Genomic DNA, 17,773 nt, shown 5'->3' on the forward strand with positions numbered 1-17,773 from the left:
GCGGTCTCCTCTCCTCAGTAGCCCCTTGCGGCGGGTGCTTGACCTCGCATGCATGGCCACTGTTTACTTTGTACATTGCCATGACCCAGTGAGTTACACTGCGAGTTTTGTTTTGAAAGTCAGCCACTCAAACAAGCCCTTTGTTAGTTTGACATGAGATCTGTCGGCTTAAACAAGATCATGTGTGTCAGGAGACGCAGTCTTGCCAGGCTCTCTCTGACGTTCTCTCTTTCACTCTACAAAACACAAGTCATTCATGCTGTTGATTCAAAAGTCTTTGCCTTGTGCCAGCTATTCCTGGAAGTTCAACTCTCAGTTCCAGATGCTGTCCTAATATGGGTTTGGCTTGACTGCTGTCCTGATTTGCTTCAGTGTGTTCAAATATCTTTTCAACCAAATACCTAATCATTTTAAAGACAACGCACCCACATCAATCTGGCTCATAGTTTTTGTCTTGTGTAGATCTTCACTTTCGACTGTTTTGGCCAGTGAGCTTGGTCTTAAGTCAAATGGTAGAGCAGCTCCATCAGTTGCTGTGTACCTTCGCTGTGAATTATGCCTCACAAAGCTGTTATGTTATGTGGGATTATCGTTAAATGTGATGAAATAGAAACTCCTTATGAGTGGTAACACATTTTGACAACAGTAAGCCAGTATTTCTTGACTACACAGTAGTTAAATGTCATCAGTCACTTCAGATTAAACATGTTTTTGGCACTCAGAATAAACAACTTGGAAGGAAGCGTTGGTAGCCAGGGGTACGCTACAACGCCCCTCAAAGGTGAAGGTGCCAAGTAACTGTTACGCTAGTAGTTTTGATCCATAAAATTTCTATTAAACCAATAACAGCAAATTTTAAAGACATATATGTTCCAATATAGCATTTTTTCTTAAAATTAAATTAATGGCAATTTTCTATTAGCTTTTCCCATTTGTTCATAAAATACATATTTCATATCGTCGCTGTCATGTGAAAAACACTTATCTCCATTTTTTTTCATTTTTTTATTTTTACATGAATGGTGTTTCCGCGTTACAGACATCGCATTGTGAAAATAAAGTTTTCAAAATTGGAGATAAGCGGTTTTCACAGGACAGCGTCGATATAGAACACACAAAAAATAAATTCAAGTAAATAAATCAAATGAAATGCAAATATCCAGTGGCCAGAAAAACTCACAATCAAAAGATGTGGTTTTATTCTTTTTAAGGCATACAGTGACGTGCAAAGAATTAAATAGAATACAACAGTGCTTCAAGTAACATTTTAGAATACCTACCATTAGGGGTGGGCGATATTGCAAAAATATCATATCACGATTTAAAAAAAATAAAATTACGATCACGATTTTATCATGATTCTTTCATTTCATATTTCGTTTTTTAAGACTAATTTGCACATTTCTGACCATTTTCCTCATGTTAAACATTTAAAACATATTTAAAATGTATATAAAACTCTAAAAGAAAAAAATGACATTTTAAGCTAGCTAAGCTTTCTGAACAGGTTTTAATTTGAATAGTGACAATTTCTATCAAAATGTGCAGTGAATGTAAACATAACGTAAACATAAAAACACAGCTCGTAACGCGGGTGTAGTACTTTGAAGAGTCTTTTAAACCCCTCGTTTTCCACTGTTTTAATGGGAATTATGTCTTCAGCAAGGTAATAAATCACTGGCTCAATTACTTCTTTACACTGCTTGCTTGTTTTTTCATATGGAATGCCCTTGTTAAAATGACTGTGTTACCGTGGGTTGCGTTAGCTTGGAGCTAGCGGCTGCCTCTGGCTGATCTCCGTTTGCTTTGGCTGTCGGCGCTGACGTCCGAACTGAGTCTCTGCAAACTTTGCAAATAACTGCAAAGTTTACTCTTTCTTCTCCGAGGGAAAGCCAAACCAAATCGACACTGTGGATGTGGCATTACTTTTTGGGACCAACTCTGCTTTGTGATGACTTTCCGCTATAGCTCCCTGCTATTCAAACAAACAGGGAGGCGGGGAGTGTCACGTACGTGCACTGTGCGTGCTGTGATTGGGTGGTCGGGTATACGCGTTAGCAGCTTTGCGCAGCCATACAGCTAAACTGTACAGAATGTGCCATGTAGACAATCAAACGATCTTCCGGCTTTATGAGATTGTGAACAAGTTGAATCGCTTAACGATCTAATATCGTCATATCGCCCACCCCTACCTACCATTTAACCAGAGTTTTAGCAACACAAGTTTGTCATCTTGTTCTGAAGGCACCGTTTAATTCAACTGTGGTGTTTGAATCTAAACACTTAATCTGGAATCATGCACTGTGTGCTGATCTGAAAATAAAGTGAATGAATAAAAAATACAAAACTGATTGTTGATAATAATACACCGATCAAACCCAAATGCCCGGTACAGGCACACACAGTGAATCCCACCCATTGTGAAACTCTTCTCGGTGATCAGAGCGCAGTGAAGCCAGATTATAATGCTAAAGACCCCCGTTCTATCCCTTCAATGATCGGCAATAGAGAGGGACCAATTATCGGGGCCGATATTTGGCACTTTGGCGATTATCGGCATCTGCCTTTTTTTATTAATTTAGTGGCCGATATGCTATCAATTAAAAACTCAATTATTTTGGCTCTCATAGCCGCAACGCACATCTCTGTCCGCTGTCTCCTGAGGCTGTGACTGTGTCCGGCATTGACCCGCCCACAGCACCATCTGATTGGTTGCTGCAGTGGGTAACAGCCAAACAGCAGTCAAAGCTGCTTGTTGCTTCGAGAGTTGAGCAAGAGCATTGCGTTTCAAGACTCACGCACGCACGTAAGAAGATAAAATATTGCAAACGGTCCAGTGAGCGAAGGTAAGTTAAGGCTACAGACGTTGGCAGAATTGTAATATACAGCTCTTCTTCAACTCAAAACTACTTGTAACATTACTATGAGCCCATTAACGTTATATAAACACAAGTGAAGCAGTAGCTCTGTGTATTAAATGTGCTATGTAAATAAAGCTGCCTCCCAGCGCTTTAGGCCTTAATGGGTTCATATAAACTATCTAGGCATACACATACCTGTACTTATAGAAATGGCATTATGAGCATATGAGAGGACTGACATTGATACAGTTCACTTAGAAAATGTTGTTAGCCATGCATGCCATTTAATCCCTGACAGTAAAACAGCCACAAGAGGGTATTGGTATTGGACCGCTATTTGATACGTTGAAATAAGGCTGACATCGGCCCGATACCGATACATGGTACTCGCCCATTCCTAGGCATACTGTTTATTCTCTGAAAGGAATAAGAACATATAGATAAACTTTTAACATTACACACACATTCCTGCTCTATATTGAGAACTTGTGACAGTCTTCTTACTGTGTATATGCATGTTTATTATACTGCCCCTGGTGGCCAAGGAGTGATGCAGAAACGGTTTAACCCCTTACATTCTATTTAATTTTGTATGTATGCTTCTTTATGACAATAGTGTTGAGGGCTATTTTTGCTAAAATACACATTACATTTTTTTGTTCGTTTTACTTTCAATGGAAAAAGATGATTTGAAATGTATTAATTCTAGTTTATGTAACAATTGGTTATGTAACAACTTTGTGGGGCTTTTAGGGGGTCCTATACTATACTTTATGCGCAGTATGGGCCCGACTTTGGAACTTGTGGCTCCTATAGTGTGCATTCCTGCATGTGATTTATGCTAGGTGTGTGTGTGTGCGTTTCTCTTTAGTTTGAGTCACTGAAAATCTCAGTCGCAATACTTGCCTTTTGGACAGTGCAATGACTGCGTAGCCCACGCAGTCGTCTCCAATGAAGTCATTCAAGACAAATGATGTGACAGTTTGATGGGGGAGCATCGTGAAGCCCCATCAGTGCAGCCTTTTGACTACCATCTAATGAAAGCACTACTGACCTCACTCCCATAAAATGAACGGCAGTAAGGAACAGAACATCTTGTCCAAAAAGGGAGAATAATTGGGTGTTTTTAAAGCAATGTGTTTCTTTTTTATCTACCTCCATGCTGCTGACTGAATCCAAAATTGTATTTTTTTTTATTTTTTTAAAGATTGACTTGATTTCTGGTTATGCTATTAGGCAGCTAAATTGAAGAAAAATTCTGCTCACGCGTATGCCAAATCGATATTTTTATTTGAGCAGCGATAACTAACCACCTGCCATTCAGGTGTGCCACGAGAAATTATCCAATCCAACTTAATTTTTCGGAAAATTGTTTTTTGTAGACTACAAATAATGCATCTTTGATTGACTTGATTTCTGGTTATGGTATTAGGCAGCTAAATTGAAGAAAAATTCTGCTCACGCGTATGCCAAATCGACCTTTTTATTTGAGCAGCGATAACTAACCACCTGCCATTCAGGTGGGCCACGAGAAATTATCCAATCCAATTTTATTTTTCGGAAAATTCGTTATTGTACACTACAAATAATGCATCTTTCTTCACCTATCTATGCCAGTGACGTACAGTGATATGTTGAACGATTACATGCTCTTCCTTTAGATGGAAGAAGGTACAATTATTTCCCCACCTGTTGCCATTTATACAAAAGAGTGATAGCTTTGTGTTTAACTCAACTGGCCCAGAATCCACACGATGCAAATATGTCAGTGAATTGAGACAAGATCATTGTGTTCAGTACACAGTGTTCCCTCACTACTTGATAGAGCCTGAGCCCTCGTGCCAACCGTGCAAAAATTTTTACTAAGCAGTTTCAAGCAGCCAGTAGATTTACCCAAAGTCTCGTCACATCTGACCAATGAAAATAACCCATTAAGGCCTGAATCACCCGGCGAAACATCTCTCTAAAGCCTAAGGGCGATTTTGGAGTCACCCTCTAAAACCTAAAGTTTTCCCAGATATTCAACACTTACAAAAGAATTGATATCTCAGCCCCTGTAGCAGAAAGAAACAAAAACATAAGGCAAAAGAATTTTAAATCTTAGACATGTTGCTTTCACACAGGCCAGAGTTCATTATTAACTGTTTCAATCAAAAAATCAAAATCAAAAGCTTAAGGAATAGTGGCTCTAGCCCCCGGAAGTGACGTAGGTATAGCTAAACAGCTCGCCACACCATAGACGTGCTACAAACAGCACATTCATTGGCGAGCGATGTTTTGGAATGAGAGGATTTTGAAACACACGAGCCGACAAAAGGGGACGTTATTAGACCGTTCATGATTAGTAGTCACTGAATCCTACGGCTACTGTGATGTCACATCTCCGGAAAAAGACGAAGATGAAGGGGCGCGAGATTCACACGGAAGACGACACATTCTAAATTGTATTTAGTGATGAAACTGCTGTCTACCAATGACCTAATCACATTTTAATGACTTATGGATTGTAAATGGGGTTCTAGAGGGTTACAGAAAAGTTTTCAATGTTTGTACCCTGACCTTTAACCATATATCACGATCGACCGGTTTCACCGCTTCAAAGTCCACAAGCGTGTCGCCTTTTATCACTACCATTACTTATTTCAGAACTCCCGCGATCATCTTCGTCTGCCATTACGGCTCCAAAAAATTCCGGGACATCCTCCGAGGGCTCACAACACCGTCATGTCTATATTCTGATGCATTTCATTAACTAAAAGACAGAGAATTGGATCCAAAAAAGAAAATGACGTATACGCTCTTCCGGCCCTAATAGTAGAAAGACGCAACAGCGCTCCCGGCTCTAGTGGTTGAAACGCGGTTATGCGCTCCCGGCCTAAATGGGTTAACAAACACATTACAGTGGACCAGTGGCACTGTTCCGAGTCTGCTCTCATACTGAATATTCGACAGCCATTTGTGGTGGAAGTGCGCATGTGGGCTGCCTGACAAATGTGGAAGTCTGTATGTAGCTGTTCGTGGCTGTGTAGGAGCAAATATAGAGGATATAATACATACAGTAATAGCGCGAAAATAAGCATCTTGAGTTTAATGAGCCTAGGGAACGAGTGCCATAAATACAGCTATCTTTGCAGTGCGCCCCCCATTTCTCTGTTGTTTCACTACCGGATGGCACCATTGCTGGCACCAATGACTACGGAGGACAGCATTTCTGGCCATGGAGCGACATTCCCTACATCTCCCACACGCATAGCAAAAGCCTTTCCAAAGGCCGCACTGCCATGTACTTGTGTGCAATGTGCGACAACAAGAGTGACTGAGAGGTTTCAGGAACGGCACTTTGTAAATAGCTGTGTTCGACGTTTCAGGGGAGCATCTAAGTGTAAATACATTTTTAAAAGTCCATCTGTGTGACCTTTTTTTTTTTGCAAAAATCCCATGTTATATAACGTGGAGACCCGTGGCTATTAATACAAAGCAGCCAATGTGTGCAAATTTCTTTTTCTGGTTAAATTTAGCCGTTGCGGCTTTCAATCAGGTGCGTTTGTAGTCCGAAAATCACAGTAGTTGTCATTACACTTGGCTTGAGTATGTTGATCAGGAAGCATTGCAGTGAGGTGATGTGCGGGAAAAAATTGTAAGATTACATTTGCTGTTATTTGAAAAGTGAAATCCAGAAAGATCAGGAATAAATGTTTTTCTTATCACCGTAAATTAGTTGAACTCACCAAGATAATGGGATTGTAACGTTACTCAACTAATATTGCCTTAATATTTGTCTGAGAAATCAGATGCGCTTTGTTACAAAAGAGCCAATATTTATATCTTGGAAAATCTATTAAATGATCCCCGCACATTTGTGATGTTAGTGATTCAGCGTCACCCCGAGGCTGCGGCCTAAAACCACAATAGCAGTTGACACCCAACTGAGTGCAGCTCTGGTCAAATAATATCTTTTTTCATAATGTCAGAGGTTTTAGAGACAGAGACGGTTGGAAATTAGGAGGCGGCTAACTGCAAATTCTATATGCTGGAAAACCCCCAGCTTTACTGGGCAGCAGCAGTGTTTTATTGCCCTCTGTCAACCAATAGCAACATGCCATTGCACCGTTCATTTTTAGGCCAGTAGAGGGCAGTCAAGGTTCATTTATCAGCAGTCAAGGCATTTTCCAATGGAAAAAATGCATCCTTATACTGTGGAATTAAAAAAAAAAACATTCCTGTCAAGGTAAAATATGCTTTTAACTTGATGTACAGTTAAACCCTTTAAGTATTCTTATTTTGGTCAATTACGTGAAGTGGATTTTTACATGGTTAATGGTTATTTTCAGGCAAAAAATGAAAAGTGGCAAAACACTTGTGTTGGAGATTATATTTTATAGGCTTAACTGTTAATGTTGAAACTCTGCAAAATGTCCTAGTGACTTACATCATTAACCTCGGTCTTGGTTTTGATGAACACTTAGGCCGACTGTATTTAAATGTAAGTCATGTTGCTGGTACTTGGTAAGGTATGTATTTTTTTAGGTGGCACATGCCCGCATTACCCGTGGTGTAAAAAGCTACCACAACATGTCCAACTCACAATGTAGGGTACTATAGAGCAACAAGGGAGTGATTTTGAACTCAGCCAATCTCTCTCCCTCTCTCGCTCTCGGTGGGTTCATGTTTCTTTATTCTAAATGCGGTCACACTTGCACCCACTAAATACCTCCCGTCCGCCACCGTGGCTCTCTTTTCCGCAACTGCCCACGAAGCGGTCGGTGCCGGCAGACAAAGCATGCCGTGTAGATTTTCCTACAAGGTCCCATGCTGTACCGCCGGCCCGGCCCGGGGAGGGACGAGCCCGCTGCTCTCCCCTCGCCGGCATTGCAGGTATTTAAATGCTGGCTGCACGACTCCACACCTAATGGCGATGAAGGTTTTGGAATTGCAAAATAGATTCAAACTTGTTGGATGTATAGGTCACGATGTATTGGATTGGTTTGACTCTCACCACAGAATGGGAATGTGCATTATTTGCACTAACCAAGTCTGCGTTTCTTTATAAAGTCTGACCCACATTTGATTGGAAGTAGCATCTGACCTAGATGTGTAAAATGATACTTTTGTTGAAATTCACAGATTTTTTTTTTCTTTTCCTTCTTTTTCTCTGTTACAGTGCCTCTGGAACCAATATTGTTGCCATTGATAACAAAATAGAACAGGCCATGGTGAGTACTTGCTTTATGAGTGATATTGAGGTTTTGCACGTCAGCACACATTCTGTAGGAATGTAATAATTGACAAGTTAGGAAATCAAATGTGTCTGATCTGATGCCAGCTTTGGGAAGTTGACGCTACATCCAAGATATGGCAACCCCCTTTGCAAGGTGGCATGACACTGGCATGTGTTCAGGAGTGGTTCCGGACATTCACAGAAAGATTCACACATCCAACTAAAAATAAAAAGATTTTCAAATAACTTATTTTGAATGTTAATTCATTAGTAATTTTCCCCATCATTTATCAAGGAACTTTAGTGCAGAAGGAGTTAATCTGGAGTTGTGGAGGATTTTTTTTTGTAACTTTAAGGCAGGTCTGCAAAAATCATTTGCAATAAATTGTCATATTTTTTTTAAATGTGCTCTCCTGCCTAAATTTAGCTTTGGGTCGGTTAAAGCCCTGATGTGCTTGTGAGCTGTCACATAAATCTCACACTCCTATATGAATAGTCTTTTTTTAAGAACAAAAGGCATATTATTACTTGAATAAAGTCTTGTGCTTTTGAGATAAAAAGGCGCCGTTTTTGCAACATACTGTATAAATGTCCTTGCCGATGTTCGCCCTGTTAGTATAAGTAGTGCACATCAGCTAGCGCCGATGGCAGATTATTAGCGTTTCAGTAGGGGAATTTGAGTTCCTATATGAGTGAATTTAGTTACAAGCTTAATCACGGAACAAATTCAACTTATAAATCAAGGTACCACTGTATCAGACACTCTGTGTTTTGTGTTTACCGTCAGGACCTGGTGAAAAGCCATCTGATGTACGCCGTGCGGGAAGAGGTGGAGGTCTTAAAGGAGCAAATCAAAGAGCTCTTCGAGAGGAACTCGGTGCTGGAGCGGGAGAACGCCGTGTTGAAATCTCTGGCCAACAGCGAGCAGCTCTCGCAGCTTCCCGCCCAATCTGCGGGTGCCTCGACCGGCCCCACACCGACGGCACCGCCGCCTCAGTCTCAGCCCTCGCAGCCCCCCCAGCAGCCGGCGGTGGGGCTTCCGCCCCTGCTCCAGCAGCAGCAGCATCAGCAGCAACATCCGAAGGCCCCGCAGACTCATCCTCAGTTCGACGCAAGCCAACAGCAACCCAACGTCACCTCAGCTTGAAAAATTGTGCAACGGGTGTAGACAACCACAAGATGCATTACAATTACAGTCAACCCCCGCTATTCACGTGGGATAGGGACGGAGCCCTGCGGCCAATGATGATGCCAACCCAAGACTTGAATTTCACTTGAAACTCGATATTGCCCTTAAAATGAATTAGCTTACGGATTACTTGATTTACACAAAAAGCACCGGAAGTAATACAAATGATGATTTTATTTTTATAGCACCTCTAAAAAAAAAAAGTGTTGACAAAGTGCTTTGACAAAACCGGAGACAATCCATGAAACAATGATAACCACAATCACCAGCACAAAGTTGTACTAGAAACAGTAAAGTGACGAGAAATGTGTTAGCTCAAACAAGACTCTCCGCTAACAACCACAGCTAAACATAGCTCCTCCCTGACAAGTTCAGACAAGATGTATCACTTTAACGTACACTACTCACAAAAAACGGGGAAATTGGGATCTAACTTGGGACAGAACAGCAAAATTCTCGACGGGTGTTTGAGACAATATTTTCAGGGATATCCGCTTCTGTTTCTTTCTGTGAGTCTTCCAGTTTCTCTGTTGCAACTTGCTAACATTGTAAGCTCAAAAGGAAGTAACCACTTCCCTTAGAGGATATCCTGTTGTTCTTAGAGGGGAGTGCCCACTGAGCTCGGAGTGTGACTGGAGGAGTCACCGAAAGACATCGAAGTGGCCGAGAGGGTGAAATTAAGTCAGCTATAAAAGGTCAGTCACAGTGTCTTTTAGGCTTAACCCAAAATTTTCACGAAAACCAAAACTCCCAAACTTTTTGAATAATGCGCTTCCTCGACACCAAACCCAACTTTCCTATTGGCCAGGTGTTTGGCACCACCTTGTGGCATCTTAGATGATGACAGAAAGAGCACAAAAGTACACCCGAGTTCTGCGGAAAGGTGGGGGTTCACTGTAGTGTGTGTGAATTCTACAGAAAAAAAAAAACTTTCAAGAAACTTTTGTCCTTTTAGCCACCAGCTTGACCACAAAGTGCAGTGCTTTTTTTGTGTGTGCATGTTATGTGTGTGTGTGTGAGATTCGTCTCGGGCTGTGTGTGTGTGTGCGCGTGCGTGCCTGTACTGTGGGCCTTTCCAGTGTTAATGCAATCATCAGGAGACAGAATCGGACAGCGTGTATCAGAGAACTCGGGGTGATGTTTCTTTTTTGAAACTTGGCTCCCCCCTCCTCACCCCAACTTGTGGACGACTGCGGGGGTCCAAGACTGATCTGAGACCTGCACAAGTCCGTAAACGAGAGGATAAAGGGAGGGGTTTTGCCTCACATTAACGGACGAATGATTGTCAAAAAATAATATTTTTTTAAGAAGATCCATGTGGGTAAAATAGGGTAGGGTGGGGTGGGGGAATGGGGGGGCATTTAAGCCTTGCTGAATCCTTGTAAAGAAAAAGTCTCGTCTATGGAGCGCCACCTCTGTCATTGTACATCAACCCTTCCGTCAGACTTTTGACTTCTGCTGTCAAGTGTTTTATTTATTATAGGGGCTGCTATATTCATAAATTAATTGAATGAAACAATAGCCCTGTTATTTTATTTTTTTAAACAACAGTGTTTTTGAAAAAAAATTGGCCAACCCTCCCAGGTGGGCAATGCTTTACAACAGGGGTTCTCAAACTGGAGTCTGGGTCTGCAAAATGTGTATCAATTACGGGATGTCATTTTTTTTTTTTTTTTTTTAAGAAGTGCATAGTTCAACAGCTAAATTGCTCAAGTAATTTGTTTTTACAGGAAACACAACAAATTCCAACAATGTCCAGTTGCCTTGAATAAACCTTTGCCAATTACCATGACCTGGATGACACATGCGCATTTTAAATAAATATTGGGGGGGGGGGCTTTTGACTTGGGCAATTATGCTACTAGGCTAACAACATGGGAAACGTAGTCCAATTAAACAAACCAATTACCCTCCCTACCTTAGCTTTGGGTCAATTATAAGCGCAGATAAATCTGAACAAAAAATAATGATATATACATTTTTTTCTTGAGCCATTTAAAGTGTCTTGTAATGTCTAGAAGCACGCTATATAAATTAGACCATTATCTTGGTCAATTTTTAATTTATTTATTTATTTTTTTTATGCCTAGTGTTGCGAGCCAACATTTTTGTTGTGAATAGATGGCAACAGCGAACGCCACTACATCGGCAGAGCAATATGAGATGGGAGTAATTAATTTGAGCTCACAGAATGAATGAACTCGGGAGTCAAGGTACCACTGGATAGTCCTGTAATTCAAAGAGTAAAGGCAACTTTTTCAAAATAAAAGGTACAATGTTCCGGAAAAAAAAGTTGTCTTTTTAAAATGCACTTACTGAAATATGATTTTCTTCTCCTGTTGAATTTATTTTTAAGATAACTTTAAGACTATTTTGGGAAAAAATACCACTTAATACTCATGAGATTACTTTTAATTGATTACTTTTTATGGAGACAAAATACATCTCCGTTCTTGTAATGATTGCAACTTGTGTTGTTGCATGCGACATTATTCTCAAAATTTTCTCTAAAATATTCATTTGCTCTCATAAATTCCTTTCAGAGAAAATATGAATTTGTACTGAATTTTTAGTAACATGAATATCATTTCTTGAAAATAGGCAGGTTTACTCCCTATAGTATTTAGATCGGTGTTTCCCACCCTTTATTGGGCCAATTTGAAAAAACAAATCTCATGGCACACCACTAAACAAAAAGTGTATACATGGTTTGTGTACTATCTTGGAAGAGTAAGTGGACAAGATTTCATTTTTTCCGCCTGTCACTGTATTTCACTAGCATAGACAAGAAAAGGTACATTATTGAAAGAGAATTATTTTGGACCAATTTAGTGTACTTGGATAATTTCTTGCAGCCTTATGAAAAGGAATGGAATGGAAAAAAAATTCTCCACTGGCCCCAGAAAGTTTGAGAACCCCTGCTTTTACACGCAGCGGTGAAAAACAAAAAGCGACATGGAATTCTGACAAACGTTAAACACTAACTCAAATTTCATGCTGCCACTGCCAATTTCAAGTTAAGACTCGGTATGAATGTATGTTATTCAATCATAAAAAGCCTTGATAGGTGACTCCTTACCTGCTGATGATATTAAATCTGATCTGGTGCCCCAGAGGAGGCATCTGAAACCGAAGTCGTTGGCTAAAAGTGAATTGGTATTGCCACACCTCCGCCCATTTCACTTGGGTGCGGGGGTGGAGGGAAAGCTGTGAAATCATTCAACCTACTTTGTAACCAAAGATGCAAAGCTGTGTCAAGTGATTACGTTTTTTTTGGGGTTTTTTTAATGCACACATGTACACTTCTCGGAAATATACTGGGGTTTCTGGTGAAATTTCAGGATGAATAAAAAAATGGCCTTTCTGTGACCGTTCCACTCTCTCTGTTGCAACCTGTTGCTGACACTGTAAATTCAGTGGCCACTGACAGATTTTGACAAAACAGGGCCAGTTTCTCAAAATAAGATCCGCTCTTGATGAATCATGCATCGTAAGGCTTGCTATTCGCACTAATGTTGAAAACACCAAACTCTTTGAGTAGGCTTTCGCACAAAGCCATTAACATTTCCCAGGACATCCACTTCAATGCCTTTCTGTGACTCTTCCAGTCTCAGAAAGGCATAGAAGTGGCTTGAGTCATTCAAATGTTACGTTCAAATGAAGTTCACCTGAAAATGTTCGAGTGCATTTTAGGTTCATCCAGAAATTTCACCCCAAAGCCCAATATCCTTAACTTTTTCGTGGTAGTGTATTTTCTTTCTTTTTTCTTCTTCTGACGCCACCACAAAATATTTTTGTTGCCATTCAGCATGTTCTGTAACCTTCAAACCACTTTCTTACCTCATTTTTATTGAGCACTCTTACTATTAGACAGTCTGTGAACCGTGTAAGTGGGAAGCAGGGTATGAGGGAGGAAAGGGGTTCAATCACAGTAGAGTTGGCGCCAGCAGTGAGAAAAATAAAAACTCGTGTTTACGGACACTAGTCACACAAAATGAAGTGAGCCATGTTTTGTTCATTAAAAAGGTGTTTGAATTTCATATGCCAATAGTTTTGTTACATTGCAAATTGTATTGTATTTAAATAAAAGCAATATTCAAATTCCAGTTCGCTTTTGTTGTTAGTAACCTCTTTGACGAGTATCTAACTTTAATAAACATTTGTGCTTGAAAACCACATTAGATTTTTACGGACAGATGTTCCTTTTAACAAGATAATTCATTCTCACTTGTCACATTTTTAAAATGACGTACACCTTGAGATATGAGTAGCCTACTGTGACTTAAGAGTGGATAAGACATTTTTTTGTGTGTGTCGTTACGAGACTGAGATTGAAGACTCTAAATTGGCCGTATCATGTATGTTCTTGGACTGCCGATGGGAGTACCTGTGAGGAAAACATACAAACTCCACACAGAAAGGCCCGAACCCACGACCTCTCAAACATGAGGCAGACATAGTAACCATTACTTCACCCATGCCGATGCAAAATGTAGTATTGCCACATGTAGGCACAATTTAATTTCAATTGTAATCTTATTTGCAGCCAGCCAACATAGGTACTCATTTTGTTTCGTTTTTTTAAAGTATATTTTTATGAGAAAAAGTCAACTTTATCTTTTATATTTGTTTTATGTATACTGCTTTGCTTCAGCTGTAGTTGTTTTTGAACGTGCTCTACAAATAAAGTTGAGTTGAGTCAAATGACAATTTAACGAGGAATGTCCTTTAATTGAATAAACGTTACAAAAGACGTTCATTAAAAAAAAAAGACATGTGGTTCTTACAGCAACGACAGAAACATCAACCGTTGAATATACGACAGTATAAAAAGTCTACAGATATCCACACTGTTGCATTTAGTTCTCAGTTGACACACAACCTGTTATTGGGGGGGAAAGTAAAGGAGTCCGCACACGGAGAGTTGGGCTTCTGTGGGCTCTCGTTTTTATTGTCTGCAGTTCCTCCTCAAGTCTAGTCCACCACAACAAATCTGCTGCCTTTACTTTTTTGTACACGTCGTTCTTTTAATATGCGGAATCTCTCGTTCAAGGTCATTGATGTTTGCTTTTGGAAGGAGGAATAAAAAAATAAAAAAAAGTGTGATGTTAGCTAACCAAGTGAATTTCAGGTTCATTCTAAAAATGTTATCCCAAAGTTCAGTGACCAGGACCAGTTGTATGTAGGTTCCTACGCTTTATAACTTACCGGTTTCCCAACACTGTTGATGTCAAATTGGAGTGGCACTCCTTTAGGTATTTTCTTCTCTGCCGTTTCCACGTCACTTGCGGCCAAGTGAGCCGTCGTGGGGTGCAGAGTCCAAGCAGAAGGAGGCCTACGGGAGAGAAAGCAGATCGAACAAGTCATGTTCCTCCTGCGTGTCAGAATTGTTTGTGTCGAATGAGTCTTACTCAGGCTGAGTCATGGCTGTGGGGTTGTCTATGGATACAGTCAAGACTCCAGTGCTACTAGTTGACGTGCGCCACCTAGTGGACAAACAGAAAAGATAAGACATACTGCGGGCGTTTTGGGATTTCTGAAAAGTAGTGATTTTGGAAATGCAAGGATTCCACCCGACGGCAACGATATTGAACGACGACTAACGGTCGAGTTCTGACAGGAAGAGTGTGAGGATTTGGCTTCTGCACAAGAGTTTGAACCTGATGTGGAGCAAAAAACAGAAAGTTGCAAAACGGTGTTATTGACACGACATGCTTAGATTCATCACCAGACACTCGTATCCCATCACCTTGAGTCCTCTGTGATGAAGAAATGTGGCCTGGCGTGCATCTGTCTGATGCACATAGGGGAGATTTCTTCATGAAAGGAACACAGAATATCAATGCCATTTGATATGCTTTCTTTTTGGACAGCAAACAAGTCCAAGTTGTCCTGTTGTCAACTTTTGTGGATGAGTAGCAAAGGTTTTCTCACCGTCGTCCCACTTGAAATGGTCTGTTGACTGGCGTTCCACTGGGGTCCGTCCTGGTGATGTCAGCGTTTCTATACAAAGCAGAAGCACCAACCTTTCCATCAACGCGCAGAGTGTATTGAAGAAAAGGTTGGGGCTTTTGCTTTGTACGCTAAAACAAATAAAACATACAAATCTTCAAATCATATGAAAGAAAACTTTATAAATAGCATTTCCACAGCTCAGTAAGACTTAATTAAATGTATATTGCAGTATGTTATAATCTAAATACGGTCGACCGGTTAGCACGTCTGCCTCACAGTTCAGAGGTCGTGGGTTCGATCCCGGCCCCGGCCTCCCTGTGTGGAGTTTGCATGTTCTCCCCGTGCCTGCGTGGGTTTTCTCAGGGTACTCCGGTTTCCTCCCACATTCGAAAAACATGCATGGTAAGTTGATTGGACTCTCTAAATTGCCCCTATAGGTGTGATTGTGAGTGCGGATGTTTGTCTCTGTGTGCCCTGCGATTGGCTGGCAACAAATTCGGGGTGTCCCCCGCCCACTGCCCGAAGACAGCTGGGATAGGCTCTAGCATTCCCCCGAGACCCTTGTGAGGACAAGCGGTATCGATAATGGATGGATATAATCTAAATACACTACACAGTGCTCAACATAAATGAGGACACTCTAAGTTAATTCAATGTCGCAAAAATCAGTACACAATGAAAGTCAAGGAAGGCTATATTTTAGAATAACACTTAATTGGCCACAATTTAACCACAGTTGAGGTGAATCATCATAAATCCAGAAAATTGTTCTTGTGTTCACTACAAAATTGATGAAAAGCCTATCTCAGTTGAGTATGTGGTAAGATTTAGGACTGAAATGATTAATCAAATAACCGGTATACAGTATTTCGATTGCGAAAAATGTAATACAATAAAGCCAAAGCAAAATCTCTGCCTCGAAGCTTACCAGTAATCATTTGACCTCAGCGGTACTTTGCCCTGAAATTCCATGTTACATATTGAAAACAACCACATAACTTTGCCTTTCAACATGATGCTAACTTAACACTAACATACAATGCAAAAATGCCATCAATGGTCAAACGTGTTGTAACCCTTTAAGTGATGGCTATTTGAATACAAATGGTGCAGCAACACACATAGACAGACGATAAGGCAAGACTCACAGGTATACATTGTTCATCCTCTGTGAAAAACAACTATTACTGTAGCTTATGGAACAGTTGTAACTGTTTTTTGTCTTATTTGTGAATTAATTACTAAGTATTAAATTTCCTCCTTGTGGCTAAGGCATAAAATAATGATGCATCAATTTTAGAATTCTTTACATTTTATTGAATCATCTCATTTCTGTGTGTTTTTAAGAGGCACAATACTAAACAGTGCTATTTCTTTTAAACATGGGAGCTGGAATAAATCAATAGCATTTCAATGGGGAAAGATGACTTGAGATACAAGTGTCTTCTTTACAAGTGTGGTCACAAAACAAATTAAACTCTTAAGTCAAGTTATGTAACGCGAATAAGGACCCAAACTTTGCGGTCTGCAAATACAAGTTATTATTACTGTATCTAAGGATGAAAGGATGTGAATAAGGTTACATCCTGATAGAAGTCACCTGAGTGGATCGCTTGAGGAGGGTCGCATTCCTCCGGGCTGCCAGACCAGCGATGACCCCCTGACCTCGCCGCACACCAGAGATGACCCGAGTTCTTAATTTAGTTGCTGCTCCTCCTCCTACTCGGAACACGCTGCCTGTAATGTGTTAATAGGTACGGATAATGTGTCGACAAGGCAGCGTGAAGAAGAAATGTAAAATACCGTTTGTGTTTCTGGACCAAGCTTTCATGCTTCCTTGTGTTATAGGAGTCCTTCGCTGGCGGAGTGTTTGTTGATTTTTGTTGGGTTGTTTCCCTTTTGTGTGTTGATCTTTTTTATTCAACCGAATGATATCATCTGTCAAAAATCAAACAGAATTGCAATGGCAACAGAGACTGGAAGAGTCACAGAAAGTCATAGAAGTGTATCCAATCAAAATGTATGCATAGTTTTTGCTGGTCTAATATAATTGGATGTGTGTGTAACTAACCTGGCTAATGGCGGATAAAATTGAAAAGTAAACATCGGAGCAAAACTATGTACAATGAAGGTAACAGAACTGAACCCAGCTGACTGACAGCAACAGCCAAGAATCCATTTTTAGGCTAAAGCGTCCATGCTGGGGACCTTACCTAGTGACATGTCCACCTTATCGCGAACCACCGTCTTTTTATTATGACGTTTATTCATTCCGATAGACAGCGCGGATAAACGCCTGAAAAAAAAATTAAATAAAAAACGGACAAACAAACAGACAAAAAATACGGGGTGACGTTTGATTCTGCTAACCCTTGCAAGCTAAATTGTTGTCCGGGCCCTTCCCCACCCCCTCGAACGTAAACTATAGTACGCGTGCGCGAATATTACTGCTGCATTGTGGACGATGTATTTCGCGTGGCAACCCGGAAGTGGGCGGGCCGTGTGGTTGGTCGCGTCCCATTCAGCTCATAATAGCTAACTAAAAACAGG

The 17,773-nt window shown here is 40.6% G+C and overlaps 2 protein-coding genes across 4 annotated transcripts in view; one reads left to right on the top strand and one right to left on the bottom strand.

The window, feature by feature from the left end:
- The window catches only part of LOC147140711 (TSC22 domain family protein 2-like), a 32,083-nt gene extending 18,709 nt beyond the window's left edge, over window positions 1-13,374 (top strand). For all 3 annotated transcript variants that reach the window (XM_086043306.1, XM_086043307.1, XM_086043308.1), the window contains 2 exons: window positions 8,023-8,074; window positions 8,867-13,374. In XM_086043306.1, the coding sequence (XP_085899432.1) occupies window positions 8,023-8,074; window positions 8,867-9,226 (412 nt within the window). In that variant the 3' untranslated portion in view covers window positions 9,227-13,374. The remainder of the gene's footprint in view (window positions 1-8,022; window positions 8,075-8,866) is intronic.
- Window positions 13,375-13,972: 598 nt separating this feature from the next.
- On the bottom strand, window positions 13,973-17,657 carry LOC147140712 (UAP56-interacting factor-like). Its single transcript, XM_086043310.1, has 9 exons — window positions 17,437-17,657; window positions 17,027-17,161; window positions 16,824-16,960; window positions 15,203-15,351; window positions 15,018-15,084; window positions 14,873-14,928; window positions 14,680-14,754; window positions 14,477-14,603; window positions 13,973-14,335 (listed from the first exon to the last, which is right to left on the bottom strand). Exons 1-9 carry the CDS (start codon window positions 17,492-17,494, stop codon window positions 14,243-14,245), a joined length of 897 nt encoding a protein of 298 aa, XP_085899436.1. The 5' UTR covers window positions 17,495-17,657; the 3' UTR covers window positions 13,973-14,242.
- Between the last annotated feature and the right edge of the window lie 116 nt (window positions 17,658-17,773).

This window comes from Filicampus tigris, chromosome 10, assembly GCF_054856515.1.
Source record: "Filicampus tigris isolate MCC_2025a chromosome 10, RoL_Ftig_1.0, whole genome shotgun sequence".
NCBI lineage: Eukaryota > Metazoa > Chordata > Actinopteri > Syngnathiformes > Syngnathidae > Filicampus > Filicampus tigris.

Excerpts from the sequence above, each read along its gene's own strand:
- LOC147140712 (XM_086043310.1), bottom strand. The coding sequence starts at position 17,494 with ATGAATAAACGTCATAATAAAAAGACGGTGGTTCGCGATAAGGTGGAC. Across the intron at positions 17,162-17,436 it reads TAAGGTGGACATGTCACTAG|ATGATATCATTCGGTTGAAT; the intron begins GTAAGGTCCCCA and ends GATTTTTGACAG. Across the intron at positions 14,929-15,017 it reads TTCATCACAGAGGACTCAAG|GTTCAAACTCTTGTGCAGAA; the intron begins GTGATGGGATAC and ends GCTCCACATCAG.